This window comes from Sinocyclocheilus grahami, unplaced genomic scaffold (assembly GCF_001515645.1).
Source record: "Sinocyclocheilus grahami isolate Dianchi unplaced genomic scaffold, SAMN03320097.WGS_v1.1 scaffold37.1, whole genome shotgun sequence".
Classification (NCBI taxonomy): Eukaryota; Metazoa; Chordata; class Actinopteri; order Cypriniformes; family Cyprinidae; genus Sinocyclocheilus; species Sinocyclocheilus grahami.
In genome coordinates this window covers 3,044,557-3,068,510 of record NW_015505216.1, presented here as the reverse complement: position 1 = coordinate 3,068,510, position 23,954 = coordinate 3,044,557, and the positions used below count along the sequence as shown (strand labels likewise).

The 23,954-nt window shown below is 37.4% G+C and overlaps 1 protein-coding gene across 2 annotated transcripts in view; it reads left to right on the top strand.

The window, feature by feature from the left end:
• gna12a (guanine nucleotide binding protein (G protein) alpha 12a) overlaps positions 1 to 23,954 on the top strand; it is a 33,312-nt gene that overhangs the window by 2,294 nt on the left and 7,064 nt on the right. For both annotated transcript variants that reach the window (XR_001608858.1, XM_016267339.1), the window contains exon 2: positions 8,513 to 8,728. Coding sequence is in view for 1 of the 2 variants with exons in the window: in XM_016267339.1 (XP_016122825.1) it covers positions 8,513 to 8,728 (216 nt within the window). In the remaining variant the exon portion in view is untranslated. The remainder of the gene's footprint in view (positions 1 to 8,512; positions 8,729 to 23,954) is intronic.

Below are 23,954 nucleotides of genomic sequence, written 5' to 3'. Positions count from 1 at the left end.
GTCTGATAGTCAGATGATAGTCTGATAGATAGATAGATAGTCTGATAGATAGACAGATGATAGGTAGATAGTCTGATAGATAGTCTGATAGTCAGATGATAGTCTGATAGATAGATATATAGTCACTCACATGAGCTACTATCAACCCTTTCTTTAGCTACGTATTAGATGAGGGCAAATATCCAGGTTAGTTGGTTATACAAAGGTTTTGGATACCCAATCCATGTGAAAATGTTCATTTTTTCTCTATCTGACTAATTCATTTTGCCGTTAGTCATGTGATGGTTGCTTTAGGCATCTGCTCTACCGCAAATCAGAATCCCAAGGGATTATTCTTGGGTCATTTCCCTGTAAGCATGTATATTTAAGGCGTCTGTGTTTAATAACAGTGGCTTGACTGACAGCTCGGAGTTAACAGGAAAGGAGTGAAAATGCATTCCAGAATGTGTGTGTAAGATGAGATATCGGGCCTGGGGCTGTTGGAGTTACAGAGGAACATGAGGAACAATGTTTGGCCTTTCTGGTAGAAGCAACTTTTTTTATAACCCAGTAATCACAAATCAGCATCTTAACATTTGCAGGCTGGCAGATGTTCTCTCGTAATTACCACAAGACTAAGCTTAGCTGTCCTTACAATTAGCAGTACATTGAGTCACTTTGTTTGGTCTAGGTTCATCCCTGGCTCTGTTATGAACGGAGAGATTGTGTCTGACTTATCATTGTGATCAGCTCATGTGCTTTCTGAGCTCACGTGTCTTTGGATGTCTCAATATGTCCTGATTTTTCCCCTATCTGCGTATTTTCTGCACTTGTGTCTTCCTCTCTTTATCTCTTATTTGGTTTTACATTTTGCTTGGGAAGTTTACTGATGGCATCTGATGTGATCTTATTAGCTGCTGATGGCAGAAGACTAATTACAGCCTGCATCTATGTTACAATAGGGATAGAGAAGATCTAACATTCTTTTCATGTTGTTCAATACGTCTATGTGCTTAACAAGCACTAGCTGGCTGAGTCAGAGCTTTTCTGTGGCGTTTATTTATAAGAGAGCTTTGTTCAAAAATCAGTGTATTGTGCATCGTCTTGCCACTTGTCATCTTTATGGTACTCTGATTTCATGTTAGATGAGATGTAATTATATGGATCAGTGATATAATGCTGATTATGTCTTATTTAATTTATTAAAATATATAAACAATTAATACAACAGGCAGAAAAAGACATAAAATTGAAAATTATATAACTGTGTATCAAAGCAAATAATCTTCTAAAATATCAGACAATTTGACCTTGTTTGACAAGACAGATAAAATATGAAATACTTGTTTATGATGTGTGTGAAAAACAATAATAATAATAAATTCAAAATAAATAAAACTTTTTACCTTGAAAAAAAAAAATGAAACCCAACTACATTATCATTAAATGAATCTTAATATGCTGTTGTATTATATAAAAAACTTCTTAAAAATATGTTGAGTTAAATTAAGTTATTCAAAGGTTACAAGACCAAGTTTCATTGCAAACGTGCCTGTTTCCTGCTGCCACATGCACTTTTGTCACAAGAAATACAATTAACATGCTCTACACGAATAAAAAACATAAATAAATGCATTTTTGTCAATAATCATTCAGTACACTGAAGGTACTGAATGATTTATGTATTGACATTTTTCTCAGTCATTAAATTTAAACTTTTGGTAACACTTTAGATTAGGGAACACTATTCACTATTAACTAGTTGCTTGTTAACACATGCATATTACATTTTGTAATTTTTTGCTGTTTATTAATACTTATAAAGCACATAATAATGCATGACCAAATTCTAGACCAAATACAACAGCTTCTTTACTTGCTATTAATAAGCAGCAAATTAGAAGTTTATTGAGGGAAACTCTTCATTAATAGTGAATGTGTGTTCCATAAGTGTTACCAAATGTTTTTTAAAAAAAGTTTTGCAGACCAACTTGAATACAAAGATTACAGTTCCAGGAACCTGGTGCATGTGTTTTAAACTAGATTTTTGTCATTGTTCCATATATAATAAATGCTTTTCTTCTCTATTGGACATAAATATGTCTGTATTCTGGCAAACTATGATGTTCATTTATTCAGTGGGAAACTAAAATGATAAATATTCCTTGGTCTTGTTATCTTACCCACAGTTTGGTCAAAAGCAGTGCTGCCAGATCAGAGGTTTGGCTCAGTGGAAGAGTTTAGCTTTATATGGAAAAGGTTATGTTTCTCAGGATGTCAGAGCAGAGGTCCACATGTTCCATCTCCATGGTTCGTGTCCACCACCAAACATTTAGCCAAACTGCCAGACATCACATCATGCGTCCTTCCCACAGCCAGAGAAATGTGTAAGCTTTTGTCCATAGTTTTCAGGACAAGAGTGATTCCAGGAGCCCATGTCGTACAGGGACAAGACTGAGGCAGAGCTAAAAGATTCACTTTGTTTCCACTGGGACCGATTGCGATCAGATCTTCTTCTAACCCACCCGGGGAGCAAAGCAGCAGAACTGAGCTTTCTTTGTGTTGATGATGTCATCTCAGTTTATTTTCAATAAGACCCCTTCACCATAAAGTGACCATAGTGAGCTGAGGAAAACATTATAATGTAGCTCTGCTCTCTTTCATTAGCTCCAGAGGCAAATGCTGAGACCTGTGTTTTGGAGCATCTATGTGTATACGAGAATTGAAGTCAGTTTTGTGACTAACTGCACTGAATGCCCTAAATGTATGTGTTGGCGCTGATTACATGGCCCACTCGCTGCCCTGCCAGTCAAGTGAAAAGAGCAAATGGCCGTGAAGAATGTGCCTAAAGTTTTGTTTCTGTATGGTTACCATGGCTTCTTGTCACAAGCCACCACACTTGCTTTTATTAACTGTAGTTGTTAAAAACATCTCAAGGTTATGAAACACCTTTATTAGATTTGAGAAACTTTTTGGGGGGTTTAGGAAGCAAAAAGTAACATAAATAAAGGCCAAATAACAAAACGATAATTTATAGTACACTAGAAACTACTATAATTATATTAGCTCTTTAAATTCGAGGTGGATTCTGATTGTCTGTCAAGGTTTTAAAAGTCTAAAAGTCATTCATATGCTGTGTTGTTAAAGCTTTACACTTTTTATTAACAAAACTGTGTTTCATGTGGTACAATGACATCTAAATTAACTGCTTTTATTCGTCAAAATATTATTTAACATGGCTAATCAACTTACATTAGGTTACAACAACAAGTCAGGTCAGGATCAGGTCAGTTAGAAATAACCATTCAGAGTTAACTGCAGAGTTTCAGTTTTTACAGTGCTTTTATTGAACTAAAGCTTTTATACGCCCATGTGGTACTTTTTTTGTCCATTTTGCCAGAATGCGTATTTTGATGACATTTAACTGCTTTGCTGCATTTTTACTAGCATATAGATGACAAATTTCAACTAAAAGCTACAAAGCTTTGTTTTTTAATGTTGAGTCAGAAGTATGATACTTTTTTAATTTAAAAGTTTTGTGAACTTTTAATGTAGGTTCCCTAGCTTTCTTTTATTTACATTTTTTTAGGAAGTATAAGTTCCACACTGGTGTTAATAGTTTTGTAAAATTGTTTGCAATTCATGTAATTCAGTTCAGACAGTAGGACAGTGGCCAGTAAAAGGAAAGCATGTTATAATACTTAATTTCACAGTCTAAAGATGTGTGAAGTGGCTTGAGAACTGGATTGGAGACCTTGTTTGTTGGCATTGAAGACCAGGTCAGATTGGAATAGCTCTACAATGGTGGTCTCTGCGGGCTTGCAGTATCGCACAGTCCACAGAACCAGAGGAAATGCCTCTCCTCAGTGCACAGACAGCAAATGCTGCAAACAATGGCGATTCAGTCATGCCATTATCTCCCCTCTTACTGTTTGTCATCACCCTGCTGTTCAGCCCATCCCTCTGAAGGCTCTAGGATTATGACAGTGTTGGTGATATTTGTTTCACTGATACAAATTTGGAGCAACCCCAGTCCAGACTTTTCCTCAGGGTGGAAAAAACTAGAACAAACAATCCCAGAGGTTAACTGTCGCATGAGCGAATCTCAGCCTACGTGCTGATCAAATTATTGGCTGTTTTAAAGATAACGTTATCTTCATTTAAGCCACTTTACAGTGGCAAAGGTCCAGGAGTTAGTCCTCTCAACTTCTTCCAGATCCTTCCAGTAATGCCTTTTTTGAATGTTGCAGCACCATTTGCCCAGAGGTGGTCTGTCTTGAAAGGGTGTAAAATGTTTTTACAACCAATGTTTGTTTTTAAAGACAACCTTGTTAGATAAAATCTAAATTGAATTCAATTCTATATCACTTGTTTGATGGTTTGATGATCCAATCAAAACCAGATGGATAAAATCAAGTCCCACCCAATGTCATTTGATATACTAAAAGGATGCATTAAAAAGGCTAAAGGTGTTGTGTGTACAGTCTTCAATGTGCAAATAAATGATTTGATACACCACACAATCAGTCTTTCCTGCCTTGTTGTTGTAAACCCACATTGAGTAGGCTGAGTAATTTAGCCTATGTCTGGGAATTTATTACTTCCTAGATCAGTAGCTATCGATCTAGTAATTTCTGTTAACTCTTTAACGGTTCTATCTTTGATAGGAGAGTGATCTAACGACTGACCTGATACTGACACTGCTTGTCGGGACACGATAAGATCTCACCTCCGTTTGGCCCCTCGTACCCCTCACTCATCACTCTGACCCTTCAAGAGTCAGTTTTCCTATTGCAAAGCTCTTGATCTCTTGTGCAACGGGACACCATTTTCAGTTGTGCATTTCCTCTGTTTACTACATCCTTGAGAAAATAGTTGCGGTATTCAGTAACTGCCCAGAATGTGTTTTTGCTCCATCATCCCAAGGAAAGCGTGTATGGTGCAAGTTAACAAAAAGTTGTACCACACCGAAAGGTTTAAATGCATGCATCCTGCTCAAAAGATCCTTGCGGGGGAGGATAGTATACAGGAAGTAGCTGAAGGGTGACACAGGGAGCAAGCATATATCAAGCCCATCTTCCTGTGAGATAAATCTGAGAGTTCCTCTGTGACCGGAGTCTTGGGAGGCTCCTTCACAGGCGGCTTGTTTATGACTAAGGAGTTGTTGCTGATTTAGCTGTGGTTGCTCAGCGGTGGGGAAGCCGTGAGCGGCTGCCTGGTCCACTCCCCACATCTGCTTACGCTGCGAAATCACAGCACTGCCATTACCACCACTGGAGTGATTATTGCGCTTGACACGCAGGGCCTGTCTAATGCATGTCAGATGAGGGCCGACGGATTAGATTCGCTGTCAGCTGCGTCTCTCAGCAGAAACCAAGATCCCCGAATAATATCATTCTTGCTCTTTGTTGACTGAACATTAAGGAAATCCCCCCTTTTTCAACAAACAACAAGGGAAAGATCAAGAATTGTCTGTTGTAGACTTAAAAATGATATGGAAAACTGTGGTTTTTGCCAAAGACTTACAAAACAAGTCTCTTTGGAAGATGCCATTTAAAACAAACACTTAAGGCTTGTTTTTCAGGAGGTATTTCAGAAACGATAGGAGCCTTGCTCACGGCGAGGTGAGGTTTTGGTGGCTTTCAGAGCTATTTTTGGGACTTTGCCATGACTCAGGAAGAGATTGGAAGCCCTGCAACTGACCTCTCCACTGTGATAAAGCTGCCTAGCCGCTCTCTCTTTTCTCTCGCCCTGACGGTGTCAATGGATCCAGCCAAGGAGGGCAGGAGGATACGTCTACGCTTCCCTGATAGTGTTGGCCAGAAGTGGGTGAAAGGTCAGAGATGGATGGGTGGGTTTGGGGGGTTGCCTCTCGGAGACAAATAAAGGCAGAAGTGTGACTGAGTTTGGCCCCTAGAAAAGTACCCTGACAACCCTGGACTAAGGCACACTATTAAGCGCATTAAGAAGAAGCAGCAGGGAGGCCTTAAGCACGAACAACTGTTTACATTTGGGAATCTTGAGATTTGGGAGGTGGGGGAATCTCAGGATTTGATGGAGACAGCCAGGCTAACAGGACTGTACCACATTCATTTCCTGTCGCTGCCCTGCTGTTTTATTGGTTTTGCAATGTAACCGCCTCGTGCTGATGTACAAATCCCTCACACATGCGGACAGATTAGGAGTTTTCATTGCCTTTACACTCAACCTATTGACCTGATGTGCTGGAATGGCATTAAACGGACTCGGGTCAATGGGTCAAATCCCACAAAGCACCTGTGCCTGAGGGACCCTTTATCTTCTTCAGAGACAAAAGCATGCTGGCTGCTCTAATTACTCTAGCATACATTTACTCTGGGCATTTTTGAGTGCTAGTGTCGATGATTCATACTGAAGAGCAGAAGAAGAGGACCAGGACCCCCTTCTGAGACCCTGAATATCAGGATGTTATTCCACTGCAACAAAAGGAAGTGTGCTGCAAAGGAGGATTTTCCTCGGCTGATAGTACTGCAGTTATTATCGAGAAAAGTCAATGGCCTTATGTTGCATTTACAAAACGTCTCATGATATTTCTGCTCTTCCACAGAGCCCAGCCCTCCTGGTAACAGTCAGAGGCTCAGGTCATGGTTCTGTGTATTCAATGTTATGCTTGGAAGCAAGGAGGCTCATCGTGGAAGTTTAGTTTCAGTGCGATTGCTGTTCTCAACAGAGCTTTCTGGAGATGTTTTCATTTTTGGCTTTAGAGTGTTTCAGCTCTGGGATCAGATCTTCCTTCTAAATGCAGTACAAGCATGATTTAAACAGTGGTATAAATTTAAAGTTTAAATCTTACACTTTTCTTAATCTTTAGATTTTTTTCTTTTTTTGTAAGTAATTTTTACCCAGAGGTATAATTATAATGCTAGGCAAGTTTTTTGCACCAAAAGAGTAGTAGTTTTACAAAATGTTCTACTTTCTCTCTGACATTTTTGTTTAGAATAAAGACCTGTTTACATCAACTTAAAAAATATGGTCAAATTTTTGCATTTGTTTTGTCTGTTCAGACCAATTCGTAAGAAACGGCTGAATGAAAATGCAAATTCATTCTCTGACAGTAGGTGGCGCTTAGATGCATTAGCAGCCATTCATTCAAATTAAAATGTTTATCGCAATGGTTTTTGCACTGAATATATCTCTTGGTGTAAACACAGGTAGGGCTGTCGTGATGAAGGAATTTCCCTTGCGGTAATTTTGAGTGGCTCAATAGCGAGCGGTATCCGGTATTATCGCCATATATATACTGTATATATATATATATCTATATATAAATCTGTGTGTATGTGTTACATATAATGAGGTCATATTCAGAAACCAATGAAACCGAAACCAAATAGCATTGAAACAGGAAGTGAAGTAAACAGAAGAGAATCACAAAATAACGATCCACATAACAGAACATAAACCTGACAATAAGATTGTTAGGCTATTGTTAGACTATATGTATAACAGTTCGTTCTGATCCTCGAATCCGACTGGACAAGAGACTTTCTATTGAAATTTCCACCTGCGCGCGTTCTAGACGGGCTGTCAGTCTGTGCAGTTACAGTTACAGTGTTGCGCCACAAGGTGGTGGAAAGGGACTGTTTTTGAGTGAGTCTTTAAACCGTTCATTCAACTACTACACATTCAAAAACGCTGATTCATTCAAAGAGAGACAAAATGAAAAACGCTGTTGAAATCATTATAACTTTGAGCGCCACATTAAAAGGCTCAGCTGACCAATGCGTTGATGCTAAGACTTTCCTTGGACATGACTACCTATTTTCACAAATATATATGACTCACAAGTAATCGCACATGCTCAGTTGATCTCTCTCTCATTTGTTGTCTGTTTAGGCTTGTTAAGTGGAAATCTATGGACAAATCAGCATGGTACACATTATGTTATCATTACTAACTTATTTAATATTCAGTACACATGCACGGAGTGTAAAACGAGAAGGGCATAACCCTATGAAAAAAGAAAACACAAAAATTGCGGTTGCTGCGGTTCTTGCATTCCTCTGCGGTTTGCTCGTCAATAACGCAGTATTGTGATATTGCAGTTATCGCAACAGCCCTAAACACAGGCCTACACACTCATTGAAACATGTACAAAAGGTATAAGGCCAATGTAACAAATAAATAATTCTGGTAAATTCTGACTTTATGTTGATTTTAAGCCTCTTATATGTTTGGCTAACCTCTTATTGCTGTGGTTCACACTCTTGTACATCATTATTTCAAGTATTTGTCCCTTTTAACATAAACAGGTAACTGTTTGAAACTGAGCGTGGGAGATTTACAGAGACAGAAATTTAGCAGGTTTAAACTGTTGTAGGTGTTTCATGAAAACATTGCTACTATCTTTATTTTGTCTCCAGAAGAATTGCTTCATCTTCCTGTTATAGAAGCTCAGCTCCAGAGACACACCCTGCTGTAGTTATACACCCTAGACAAACAAACATGGCATTAATCTCTCTCTCCTTCTCTTTGTCTTTTTTTTTTCTCAAAGGGGATGCGGGTACTGGTGGATGCCCGAGACAAACTTGGCGTTCCCTGGCAGAACTCTGAGAATGAGAAGCATGGCATGTTTGTTATGTCCTTCGAAAACAAAGCAGGCATGCCTGTCGAACCCTGCACCTTTCAGCTGTACGTCCCAGCCCTGCAGGCACTCTGGAATGATAGTGGCATCCAGGAAGCCTACAGCCGACGGAGTGAGTTTCAGCTGGTGAGTGTAACATGTCACAATACATTTCCTGACAACCTGTGCCATCTGGATACTCTTCACAGGAAGAGCCACATGGCTTTTTGGGTAGTTGGCAACGTGTGTTCTCATAAAACAAATAATCGATTATTTACCTGGGATAAGTGCACTGCTCAAGGGCACAGTGGTGATCGTTCATAGATAGCCTACTAAAGTGGAGCTTCAATAGGCAGCACTTTCAGACAATCTGACTAACCTTTGCAATATATAGTGATAGTATTTATTGAGATTATTTAGGAAAATGGTTTACTTTAATAATTATTTTAATTTAAATTTATAAATACACATCTGTTCAAATGTTCAGTAAGTTTATTTTAATAATACACTTCCTTCAAGGTATATGTTTTATATGTGTGTTACCTGGGAATCAAACCCATGATCTCTACCAGTTGATAGCCAAGGGGGTACGGGATATTATGGTAATATTTCAGTGTCAGTTAGATGGAAATCTTTGGCCTAGCTATTAAAGCTAGACACAGGGAGACCTTAATTAAACCTGCTGAGTGCAGAAAAGCAGAGGACGCTTGACTTATTTATGTGCATCTCATCTCAGCATGTATGTTGCCACAGGCCTTTAATGAGTTCAGAAGCTGTGCACAGGAGTCTCTCAAACTTTAATCGCTCTGACTGCGCACTGGAGCGATGTGATTCACATACACATCTCTGTCACAGTACGTTTGGATCTTTATGAATTTTTTAAGGCTTGATAGTCCTGAAGATCTAGGTCAATGGAGCAGGATGGAGGACAGGATAGACAGTGAGGAAACATGTGAGGAAATGGCACAAATTTCCCTTTATGTATGATATGATTTGACTTCTTAGTGCCCGTTCTTTTGTCTATAAAGAGAAAAAAACCTTCATAAAATCACATTTTTCACAGAAATTGAGGCCATAAAGTGTCTGATGCATCTCACTGATGCTTCTTATTTTGATGAAGTAGCTCCTGACCTTTTGCTGTGGTCATACTAATTTCAAAGGCTAAGAACAGACGGCTGTAATCTGATAAATCAGATATCTGTGATGTGATGAGTTCATCTGTGGACAGAGTTCCGCCCCAAAACCCCCTGCATTTTTGTTTCTTCTTCACAAGTGGCATCATCGGCTCTTGCTACTGTCATTAAAAAAAGACAATTTATTCATCCTTTACTTACTTTTTATTTACTTTTATTTACTTACTACCTCTTTGGATAAAACTACATTTCGGACTGGCATACATTATCACAGTGGTTCTCACTCCAGTCCTCGGGACCCACTGCACATTTTGCATGTGTCTCTTTATCTGACACACTCTGTTATGTTCATGGATCTCTCTCCTAACATGCTGATGATCTGCATCAGGTGCGTTAAATAAGGGCGACAAACAAAGTGTGCAGAGCAGTGGGTCCCGAGGACTGGAGAACCAGTGCATTATCATAATGAAGCCAGTTTATGATATCTAAGATATTACTCAGTTCAGCATTTTTTTGTGCATTCAAATTTGATATACTACCCCATAAATCACAATGATTTTGTCAAACTTGAATTGTGACTTGAAAATTGCAAAAACTTTCAAATAATTAAAGTTTTTAATGACTGACGTTCAATAGTGATATCTGTAGAGCAGTGTTGGGCAGTAACACATTACTGTAATTTGATTACTTTTTTTGTAACGGAGTAATTTAACGTGTTATAATTTTCAAAATAGTAATTAGAGTATAGTTACAAGCCAAGGTCTCTATACGTTACTGCTGCATTACATTGCTGACAGAATTTTCTAATCTAGAGATTGTAAAAAGGATGTAGCACACGCACTGTCGAGTCAAGTGCCAGTGGATTAGAGACCGGCTCTCCAGCGAGACCCGACGCAACAGAGTGCGGTGCAGGACAAGATGGGCGAGTGCTGGTGCAGGGGGGTAGACACTTGTGTGTGTGTGCGGGATGCGGGAGAAAAAATTATTCACGGGACTCCCGCAAAATAGAAATATCTAAACATAAAATACATAAAACAAATAAAATGTTATTCATCTATTGCTCAAAAGCAACATGAACTAATATAAAATATAAACGATTAACAGGTGCAAGCGTATGCAGAGTTTCTATTTAGGCTACAACACGTGTTTGCTTTTTAGTAACGGAGTAATTTAACGCGTTATAATTTTCAAAATAGTAATTAGAGTATAGTTACATCCCGAGGTCTCTATACGTTACTGCCGCGTTACATCATTGCTGACAGAATTTTCTAATCTAGAGATTGTAAAAAGGATGTAGCACACGCACTGTCGAGTCAAGTGCCAGTGGATTAGAGACCGGCTCTCCAGCGAGACCCGACGCAACAGAGTGCGGTGCAGGACAAGATGGGCGAGTGCTGGTGCAGGGGGGTAGACACTTGTGTGTGTGTGCGGGATGCGGGAGAAAAAATTATTCACGGGACTCCCGCAAAATAGAAATATCTAAACATAAAATACATAAAACAAATAAAATGTTATTCATCTATTGCTCAAAAGCAACATGAACTAATATAAAATATAAACGATTAACAGGTGCAAGCGTATGCAGAGTTTCTATTTAGGCTACAACACGTGTTTGCAGCGTTGAGCAATGCAGTGCTGAAATTTGCGTGCTCACGAATCCTCTCATTATAACACACAAATTGTAGACATTGTGAAAGATTCATTATGCATATATTTATTGTGTTATAACAGAGTGCCTATTTATAATACAGATACTGATATGTTACATGTGGCATCGATGCATCGTATCGTCAGACATCGTATCGATGTATCGATCCATATTGATGAATCGTTACACCCCTAAGTTCCAGTGTAGTACAGTTAAATAATTCAATAAAATACTGAATAAAATGAACAGACTGCAATGTCTGTTGTTTCTTCCCATTGCAAAAGAAGATTAAAAGAAAAAACAAAAACCCACAACACAGCACTTTAACTAGATAAAATTAGAGAATGACTGAGAATTCAAAACCTAGTCCATCAAATGATGGAAAGTAATTATAAATGCAGGACATTTCAAGAGAGGGACTAAGAATCTTGTAACATCCAACATCTAGGCGAATAAGCTTTTTAAGTATACTTCTACCATTTTAAAGCCATTATTTTGCATGTTTTGCTTTAATTAAACATGTGTGACGTCTGTGGAGTTTGACCCAGCTGTTTTTCCTTTCGGTCTGTGACATGAGTCTTTTGACCCTATATGGGTCATTGCGTCGAACTGGCCGTTTGGGCCAAAGGGCTGATGCCCCAGCCTCCCTCAGCCTCTTTTCTTCTCTCTCCTCTGTGAAGGCCTGTTTGTTTGTGAGTCCATTCAGAAGTCAGTGAGTGGGAGGACATTACAGGGCTCAGCCTGTCCGACTGAGTAACTCCTGTTCCCTATTGACCAGAGGCCCAGAATTAACCCTGTCCTACAAGTCTTTGTTTCTACCCCAAACAAAAGTGCGCCTATGGAAATGCTGCTCTTTTTTTTTCCTTAACAGAAAGTCTCTTTTCTACCAGGACTGCAAGTTGTACATGCTAATGAGATCAGAAACTCTCTTTAGATCCCACAAACAGTACAAATATCAGAGATCGCATTGAATCAATTCAGAATTTGAAAAACACTATGAGGTTTCTGGATTTGAAAATTGAAAAACAAAGGAACATTATGATGCAAAGACATATTTTAGTAAGTTTGTGATATTGCTCATGCAACTCTTTGTGTAGATGGTCAGATGTTCTTCTTCCATTGATGCTCTTGGGATCATCTCAACATGAACATCAGCCTTTTCATTAACTTGCAGTGTTAATGCATCACTTTGTGAGGAACTTGGCTCAGTTTCCACCAGTGTCTGCTCCGTTCCTCCAGCTCTTGGGAGAATTGTAGCGGTGCAAGGGAGGGCCTTCAGTACTCGGTTGTAGTCAATTAGAGGATCTCTTTAGGGAAAAGCATTGGCATTGACCATGAGAAACAAGCATAAGACTTTTTGTCAGTATGCAACCCTAAATTAATGTCAGAAATTCGTATGACCATTGACCGTGATAAATGTTAAGGGATTGTATTGGGTTGGCTGCATGGATCTTGATAAATCTCTGTGATTCGAGTTTAATGGTTGAGTGACGTGATTTGTGCTGAGATGTAATTTCCCTCCACCAGTATTTACAGTATGAGGAAAATGTAAAGGAAAACTGGCTTTAATGTGTGTAAGACTAGCACATTAACACAAAAAAACAAAGAAAATGGACTGGATCCATTGTCAGAAGGCTGCCAAAATCACAAGACTCGCTGTTAGCGGGAATACGGCTCTGGTCATATTGTGATTGGACACAAACCGTGCTTTGCTTGAAGGCTGTGGAGAGTTCATGGACAGGAAGCAAGTATTGCTGCTTTGTTGAATGCTGATGCCCCCCCCCCCCCCAAGAAACCCCACTAGATCTCAGCCACAGCCCAGACCCGAGAAGAGATCTGTCTGTGCAATGCAGCTTCACCACAGTTGAGTCAGAGCCATCATAAATTCCTTCCTGACAAACTCACCATAGTCTTCACATCCATCCAAAAGGGTGGGTCACTTGTATGCAGTATCAAGTAAAGTGAGACAGTAAGTTGAATAATCATTGTAAAACTTTTAAAATATTTTTTATGATTTATAGGAAAGTGTAATTCATTCCAAATTAAATTCAATGATTTGATTTGAAAGTGACAATGAAAATTGAGAATTTACAATGTTACTACTATTGGCAGAGGCTGTGCATCCATAACAGGGTGATTCTCACAAAGACTGTGTTTTATATTATTGGTCATATTTCACCTCTAAATCAACAGAAAAAATATATTTTGCGTAAAGAAAATGGAGCCATTAAAACTTTTTGCATTGTGACATTATTTTCACTACAGTAAAACAGATTACAACAGACTACACACACCATTTTAAATTATTTTAAAGAATATAATCTGCATAAAAAGCAGTTTAATGTTGCTCATGATTATCCTTAACTGTGATGACTTTTTTTCTTTTGATTTGGAAATGAAATGTATGGAAGATAATTTCCATAAAAAATAAAAAGGTAATTGTCTCATGATTAAGACGGTATTTCTTGTAATAGTAGTGACTTTGCCTCCCAGTTTTTAACTTCGTGCTTTATATCGCACAATATGACTTTAATTTTCATAATTGCGATTTGCATCTTGCAAATGTGACTTTATAACTCACAATAGCTGTTTACATACACCCAAATAATACATTTTTAATTGGATTGATGGCCCAATTAGACTTGAAAGCCTTTAGGTGATCCAAATTTCGATTGGATTGAAAGGAGTTATTGTAGATCTGAAATAATACAATCAACAGGAACAATTCAGCATGTAAATGATTAAATCTGACTACTTTCTTAATCGGATTCAAAAATATCTTGCACATGTGTATGACCATCTTATTGTCTGTTGTTATTGTTTTTACCATAAGGACATGAAGTAAATGTTCAATTGATCATTTTTATTTTGCCCTATGATAGTCAGGACCTGATGAATGGAGACATTCCAGTTTTTCTGCCTCTGTGTTTTGTAGCACCTATGTGAGAGTTTTTGTCAGAGGACAAGATCTATGTTTGTTAAATATGAAGCTCCAGTCATATTTCATCTGTTGAAAGCCATCTCAGCCATAACAGGGAAGCTCGCTGGGCTTTTGCCAAAGACATCTGCAGAAGGAGTAATGATGTCTCTTTGTGAGACTGTGCAAGAGAGGGAGGGGGTGTCCTTTACACAGAGAACCGTCCCAAATGACAGTGGGCCCCATCCTGTGAGCTTCAGCACATAAAACCACACAGAACATCATTATATTTGCTGAAACATTCCATTAGTGGGCTTGTTATTTCGTGTACACAAAGAGCAGAAATTACGAAATTTTTCAGGTTTCACACACCCGCCCCGCATAAAAACATTTCAGTTCGTGACCCAAGAAAGATACCCCCGCCGCTGCCCAAAAGCTGGGCAGCATTCAACATTCCTCAGGGAGCTTGATGTTGCTTGGATGTGTCTTAAATTCCTCACGGCTGAAAATAAGATGGGTGCTGGTAGGCTTCCTGTTACCCCACTTTTTCTGTACAAGATGTTTTAACGAGATTCCTGGCAGCAGAGCGAGCGACCGTGCTGTGCGTAGTTACCCAGAAACATCAATTTTAAGGATGATCTTTAATAGTTTACGATGCCTCCCGGAGGTCTCACCTGGCCCGAGCCTGCATCGCTCTGTTTTTCTGTTTCCACTCTGTAAATGTGGGGCCCATTTGAATTGTTTGATGGTCTTAGAGGGCCAATCCAAAATATATAAAGTGAATCCATACAGAGGAAGGGCGTATTTGTTTACTGAGCGGACTAGGAGCGATGGCTTATAGCAGAACATAAGCCTTCCTCAGAAGAGCTGGAGATAAGCAGAACAGCTCACATTCCTGAGCAGCTGCAGCGTAGATCTCCAGAGACCAGTTCACCTCCCCAATAACACAGCCAGCCTAGACATCATGCAGCACAACACAAACACAACCAGAAGCCAATGCGTGTCTACTGCTGTCAAAAGCCAGTACATCTTCTAACAAAATACATCTATTACTGTCAAAATTAATGAGTTAACTTTAGACATCAGTTAAAAAAGTTGAACACTATGGGCCAGATTTACTGAACAGGGCAAATTAGCATTATAGCGCAATTTCATAAAAGCACCGATGATGAGGAAAATTCTGCGGGAGATTTACTGAAAATGCGCACATTAAAGAACACAGATGCAATATCTAATTTCCATAATGACCAGCGCAATCTACTGTACCAAGAGAAGTGCAAATTACCGTCTGCATTAAGACATGGTTTTTTTGGGCGTTAAATAATGCCAGTAAATTGACAAGCGCAAATCTTAGTAAATCACGTAGTGTGATTCATTTAAATACTCTCCTCCCAGAAATGTACCCATCGAAATGGAAGCTCCTACAAATGCATATTCAAGGTGAGATGCAAAAATAACTGTGTCCACACACCTTTTTAGTGCTAATTTCCCACTGCGTGTCTTCCTGACATTAGATTTTTAACACAAAATGAGGGGTTGTGCTGGCACAAGCTGATAGTAAATCTGGCCCTAAAAATGTGTATACATTAACCCATTTTAGTATTATTAATATATATATAATTATTATTACACTGTAATTATTTTGTGGAAAAATCACTTTTTGTTGTACCTTCTAATCAGGGCAGTATTGTCTATAAAGCTACTTTGGCACTATATTTACTATTTGAGCATAAAACACATAAAAATGGATTGAAAATTGTATTTATTTCCAGGTCTTTATAGTAAGCTGTAGGCTACTCTAAAGGCCTGTTCACACCAACACAAATGTTCGGCATGAAAATTCAGTCTGTCGCTCAGCAAAATATTGTCCATGAGTGCTATCAAGTTGTAGTTTTATATAACAGTGACCATGTGACCAAAATCATGAATCTTATTGGTTAGCCAGTTTTCTTTGCAGTGCAGTGAAAAGAAATTTGAACACCTGTCTGCAGACAAATCCATCTCATATAGGTTCATTGGTCTGTTCATGTCTGAACTTTCAAATTAAAATGTGTGAAAATGTGTATCGCAGCAGAATAGTTTTTACACCAAACATTTGTCTTTAATAGCTTGTAGAAAACAAGCCAGCTTTTTATGAAGTAAATACTTTCCAGATGATATTTTAATAACTTTTCTCACACGTTATAAAAAGGATTTTATACATAAAAAGTTATGGTGTATGGTATAAGGTGTTATAATTTGGGAAGGGGGTCCCTTGCATGTTTAAGGACATCCTTGGCTTCAGTTATTTCAAATTCTATTTGGAAAAACCTTACGGCTGAGTAAATGATGAGAAAAGTTTAATTTCCCCTTTAAATCTCTTTGGATCATGACGGTTGCATATTACATCTCATTAGTTATCTTCCATTTTTGTCTTGCGACATCTTAATTTGTATTGGCACCTCCCTAGACTTTGCGCTTTTGTCAATCCACTCTTCTCATTAAATCAATCTGGCTTCTCTCTTCAGCGGATGTGGCTGCGATTACTGCTGAGCGTTTTTGGCCGCCGGAGCGAAGTATGCTTTGTCAATAGTCGCCTGGTTTTTACACACTCTGTAATTAAAGTAAATCCGCCTTAGAGTGTGTGCAGTATGCGGGCGTAGAGGAGTGCTGAGCTGTGAGAGAACTTTTCTCGCTGAGTGCCGCCACTCCTTTGGCTGCGGTAAATAATGGGTAAATAATGCCCTATTGTTGCTCAGTTGACTCCCGGTCAATGGGTAACACGCTCCACCCCGGAACATAGCCAGACTTATTCAGACAGCTGGGATATAGACACTGGACTGGGACATTCATAGCTAGAGCCTGGTTTGAAATGTATGAGAAGTGAATAAATGGAGGAAACCCAGACACAATGTCATTCATGGTTCAGAGAAAGTTACGGTTAATTACTGCAGTTAATCGGTAGTGGCAAGATTGATGAAGGCATACTGACCAGATGTTTTGTGTGTTTTGGCCGAGATGTTTGCCGAGATCACTTCCAGAAAACATTTTATTAATTCCTCAGTTTTTTATTTTATTTACAAAGTGCAAGAAAAGCACGTAATGAGGCAGATGTAGATATTAGATAAATAGCTTTGCTACTAAATGGCTTCATGACATTATTGCTGCTTTCAAAATTGTTCATGTTCTTCCACTGAATTGTTTCACATAGCTAATCTATAAAAATAGCTTAAAAGCAATTTTAATACTTCCTCTGTTTAGGGTATCCGGAAATGAGATGAAAAATGGATATTTATATTTCACTATATTTGGATAATCTTTCCCATCTTTTCCAAATAAACACAGACTGTACTTTTGGTGGCAGTATTTGATGTACCTCGCTTCTGTTCTTCTGAGACAAACAGACTGGTGTTTCTTGCAGATTGCAGTTTTACTTAAAGAAGGGCAACCTAAAATGTGTGGGTGGCATTTCACTCTCAAATCAAAGAAAAAAGTTATTTATTATTTATTGCATAAAGGGAATAAATTCTCCTATTTTTTATTTAATATGTTTTGCATTTGTGACATTAGTGCAAAAAAATGTCATTCTCATTACTGTAATTACTGTATTACAGTTTATATTATTAAAGACAGTTATTTTATTAATACAATTTTTTATTATTATTATTATTATATGAGCACTCAATTTTGCAAATACGACCATAATGTATCATTACAATTGTGCTTCGGCTGTACTTTACATTTTAAATAATATATACTTCTTTCATATTACAGTAATGATAATGTAATGGGAGGTGCTTAACTGTCATGAAAATGTCACAAAAATGTATTTATTTATTCATTTTTAAATGTGGTATGTTGTGTTAGATTCATCTGTGCATCTGAGAAGAAAAGGCTTGAAGAAAGTGAGCTGTGCAGATTGTTCTCCATGATGTGTCTTGATCACTAATATGCTTTTAGATTCTCTTTTCTCTAGCATGATAATCTACATTGTGATTTACAACCCAAGAAGGGTTTTAAATTATTTGAAACACTTAGATTTTCTCACCATTTCTGTATTTGCATTTATTAATAGAGTAGCCCCTGTTATCTAAAATGACTTAAAAATAAAAAACACTGAAACATAAACTGTGCATTTTTGTCAAAAACAGATCATTTATAGACCTGTATTATTTACATACCTGACCTGTACTCCAACATCTTAAACAGCAACTCAGTGTTCCCAGATTCCTATCATTCCTACATCCCCTTTCTTCAGCTTTTTCTGGGCGTCATGTCCTCGCTAACTTCACTATAACCCCTCATTTCTTAGGAGGCGGAATGGAAGTAACAGGGCAGAATGGCTTTTGACTCTGAGAGGTGTCACTAGTGTATTCAGCCATATTTCTCTGACTGCCCTGTCATCTGTCATGTGCTATCTGCAGACAGACTGTCAGGAGCGATAAATGTATGCTCATTTTGGCCTGCTCCTCCAGTGTCTTATCTGTCTGTTTGCCCTATCTAGGCCATTATAGTACAACTTAGTCAAAGTACTCTACAGACATTGCTGAGGTTTGATATGACCATGACAAACACTTCCATTGCCTTGACATTCCTAGGCTGGAGATTATACGCCCAAGTGGCTTTTTTACTCCTTATAATGGAAATGAAAGGTTTGTGCATGAGTCTGCAGGTGCTTTCCTGTCTAAAAACAACTCTAAAATATTATAGTGTGATGATTCCTTTCTTTCTTTCTTTTTCAAACTTTTCTTCAGAGACTAAAGAATCACGCTTTTCCATGGAATTACAACAATGCAATGTTTACATTTTTCCCTAAAATTGTTTGGGCACCAAAAAAAAAAAAATCAATCAATCTGGATAATAACAAAAATTTACATATATTTTTTGTTTAGTTATGCAACACTGTGGATTTCATGCGGTAAAAAATAACGTTTTTGAAGTCAAATCTTTTCAATGAATCAACCAAATTGTCTCACAAAATCAGTCTGAATGGTTAGTTCACACATTGGTAAACCATTTGGTCACAATGGTAATCAGTTTATAATGTTATCAATGAATAACAATAAAAATTTTGAATCGATTTCTCACACAACGCTATTGCATGACTTCAGAAAATAGGAAAACTAGTGCATAAGTCAAGTGGGTCACTTTTTTGATATTTGTATAGTGCTTTTAAGTCCTTATTGCAATCTGAAAGCTCTGCATTCATTGTAATGGCATTGAAAGCGTGATTTTTAAAAATGTATCTTCATGTGTTAGACAGAAAAAAATAAGGGACGTGGATTTGGAATAACATGAGAAACAAATGAGCCACATTATACACTACCTTTCAAAAATTCCACAAAAATATTAATCAGCACAACTGTTTTCGACATCAATAATAATAAGAAATGCTTCTTAAGCAGCAAATCACTATACTAGAATGATTTCTGAAGGATCATGTGACACTGAAGACTGAAGTAATGATGCTGAAAATTCAGCTTTGCCATCACAGGAATAAATAACATTTTACAATATATTAAAATAGAAAATTGGTGTAATAATATTTCACAATATTACTGTTTTTACTATATTTTTGACCCTTTGTCAGCAAACATAAAAAAATCGTACAGACCCCACATTTTATGTTATTTTTTGGTGGTGTAATTTATATATGTGTGTGTGCATTTTATACAAAATGCATTAGATTTAGGTTCCAAGATCATAATTGTTCTCTGGGTATGATGGGCTTAGAGAGACATTGAACAAATTGAGTTTCCTCCATCTGCATGTTCAGTAAAGCTCAGTACACAATTCAATACCGCTTTCATGTCCATGAGAAAAGTGTGAGGATTAGCAGTAGATATTATGTTTTGAGCCCCTGTGAAACAGATGGTGAGTGGGCTGTTCTTATTGAAAACAGACCCAAGGGGAGCACTGTACTGGAAGAGGAAAAACTGACTTGTCCTTGAAAACGTCATACACCCACAGTTTTTCTCGACTTTTTTTTTTTTATCTCCCACTCTGTTTTTATTCCACCCGTCAGTGGTTTGTTTCCAGGCCTGTCTAGGGTCAGTCTCCCTGAGGGGCCGCCATTAGGCGAATGGATAAGATAGGAGCAGAACTGATTGAGGTGAGACACAGGCGAGAAAAGAGGGAAATACCCGCAGAGCCATAGAGTGTGGAAGGAGGAGCGAACACAGCGGCTCACCTCTTAGTCTCACGCTTTTTACACATTCTCACATTACAGAGGACTTGACAGACTGTGTCTGCTGCTGAGGTCACGCCGCTGAGGTCACACTTAAACTGAGTTAAGGAAATGATGACGCTAGGACTGCAACAACTAACTGATAAAATCCATAATAAACTGATCAACAATTCAGCAATAAAAATATGTCTTTATTGATTAGTGTTTACTTTATTGAATAATGACCCAAATTGTCCATTAGAGAATATGAATGCTTCAGAGAAGGTCATAGGCATATTGTTAGCATTATGTGGCCATAACTTATTCTAAAAAGTCAGGATAGTATTGCACTGTTTAGTACACAGCAGAGAAGTGCAGTGCATTCATTTAGTCATTTTAATAAAATATTGGACATTAAATTTGTTTAAAATAAATCTAATTAAAATGATAAAATCATGTAATGCCAGAAATTATATTTTATAACAGTAACTAATGGCATTATAGTAAATAATTCCTGACATTTATAAGCACAAAAAATTTCAGTAACAAACTATTTCTGTTACTATGTTTGGTTTTGATTATGTGAACAACTCTGACTTATATAGTGGTATTTATGCCAAAACTAGCTATTGTATTTAAATACTATATTACATTTATTTAGTCATTTATTAGACGCTTTTATCCAAAGCGACTCACAAATGAGGACAGCAGAAGCAATCAATTGTAGTATTAAAACAACTAAAAACAGATCCAAAACTAAAAGCTAAAACTTTATAAATACTACTTATACACATATACATACACATTTATAAATTCAATATATATATTATTTCATTTCCATTTAGTTTGTTGAAGTATTAAAATAAATCAAATTAAATAAAAACTTAATAAAAGACCTATACAGACATAATGTAACTAATATTAAAATAAACAACAAATACAAATAATACAAATCAAATGACAGTAGTTTATCAGTAATCCAAAAAATAACATTGCCAAACTTACATCTAACAACAACAACAACAACTTACTTTCACATAGTAAGAAATGGTTATAAAAACTGAAACAGAAGCGAAACAAGTAATAGGAAAGAGGAGAAATAAAAAGCGATACTTATTACATTTAAAGGACAATAGCAGTATATTGTATACCTGGTAGTTTGCACATTGTTAGAATCATGACAGTGCTTTTTCAGTATTATTGTGGAACTAAAATCTTCAGTCTTTTTGATTGGATCAAATAAATAATACATTGAAACTTTAATAGTTACTCGTTATTAGTTGTGGCACTAGCTTATATCATATTTTGCTTATCTTGTGGGTCAACAGAGCAGATGGTTTCTGTTCTTCTGACTGCTATCATTGGTCTGAAACCAAGCAATGCATTAGATTGACAGAGTGTACAGATCTTCATGCTCAGAAGTGACATTTCTGTCAGGATATTGTTCAACAGTAGTTGCTCTCCACTGGCACTAATGTGAGATGTCAGAGACCTGTGGACAGATTTCTTAACCAGTCTGTTCATGTATTTGACTTTTTGGCTGTTTTCTATATTGAGAGCAGCTATGCGTCACTGTACTATAAAGATACATATATTAGACGTGACTCTGGAGAATACAGAGCTCCTTCAGACACATTTGGATAGTCCAGAGAGACTTATCTATCAGTCTAGTTCCACTAACTGTGCACTTAACTGAAACATTACATTAACAAAACAATATTAACAAAATAACATTATTTTATATAATTCATAGCGCTGTCAGCCTTGATTAATCATCATTTTTATTGTGGTTAATATGCACTGCAGTTCAAAAGTTTGGAGTCTGTAAGATTTTGTAATGTTTTTGAAAGAAGTCTCTTCTACTCACCAAGGCTGCATTTATTTTATTGCATATAAGAAACATTCAGTAAACCTAGTAATATTGTGATTTTCTTTTACAGTTTAAAATAACTATTTACTATTTTAACACACAAAAAAAAGTATTCCTGTGATGGCAAAGCTGAATTTTCAGCATCATTACTCCAGTCTTCAGTGTCATGTTTTATTATTGTCAGTGTTATACAGTTGTGCTGTTTAATATGTAGAAATAGATTATTGATGAATAGAAATTTCATTATTAATGTCTTTACTGTCACTTTTGATCGATTTAATACATCCTTGCTGAATAAAAGTATTAATTTCTTACTGACCCCAAACTTTTAAATGGTAATGTACATATAATCAGCATAAAGGTTCACAACATTAGTTTTTCGTTTCTAGGAACACAGCTCATGTTATTGTTAACATACCTCTGCCATAATGTAAGTCTCCAAATTGTTTTCTGAGTTCCCAGACTTTCCTTCTACTGGTCTCCTCCAATTCAGAAATCATAATACGAGTCTATCCGCAAAGATAAAAGGCGAGGTGTGCGGTTTCAGCTAGATCAACAGTGTGGGAGCAGCCCGAGGTTCTGTGAAGTTCTGGAGGTGAAGGAGCTCCATGTGGGGGATTAATATGAGTTCTCTTCATGCATCCAAACCAAACAGGCAATCCCACTCCAAGAACCGGGAAATCGAGCTCTGTTTGTTTTGCGTGAGGATTATTTACACAGTCTGATATTTACGGAGGCAAGGGCGGACATCATCAATGCAGAAGAGGGTTGATTTTCTCTCTCAAATGAACAGAAATTAATTTCAAAGTTTTGCTGTTCACTTGACATTTTCGAGGAGACTTTAAGGAGAATTCTTGACGTTTTTCACCTGTTCTTTTATGGAGGAGATATTTTGAAAAATGTCTCAGCTCCTCTTTTCCAAATAGTGGAAAATAGTGTTTAAACTCCAACAAATGATTAGATTTTATATGGCAAGTTCTTTCAAAGCTATTGTATTACTTCAAAGTAAAGTTGAAATCATTGGGCCAGATTTACTGAACTGGGCAAATTAGCATTAGAGCACAATTCCATAAAAGTGCAGATAAGAGGGAAAATTCTGCGGGAGATTTACTGAAAATGCGCACATTAAAGAACACAGACGCAACATCTCATTTCCATAATGACCAGCGCAATCTACCAAGAGCAGCGCAAATTACCGCCTGCTTTAAGACATGCTTTTTTTGGCCGTTAAATAATGCCGCAAATACCAGTAAATTGACGAGCGCAAATCTTAGTAAATCACGTTGTGTGATTCATTTAAATACTCTCCTCCCAGAAATTTAACGATCGTAAGGGAAACTCCTACAAATGTATATTCAGAAAAGTGAGTAGCAAAAATAACTCTGTCCACACCTTTTCAGCGCTAATTTCCCACTGCGTGTCTTTAGTAAATCCTGACAGTAGTTTCTTTAACACAAAATGAGGGTTTGCGCTGACGCAAACTGATAGTAAATCTGGCCCTAAGTCTGCTAAAAATCTTCTTAAATCTCATTTGCAATTCTTGGATTCTTAATGTTTTTTGGAGCATATTAAGGTCAATTCATTTTGTCATTCTGTTATATTTTTTTCTTTGTGTCCAATAAAACAAAAAAAACAGCTTTGGAATGAAATGAAAGGATTA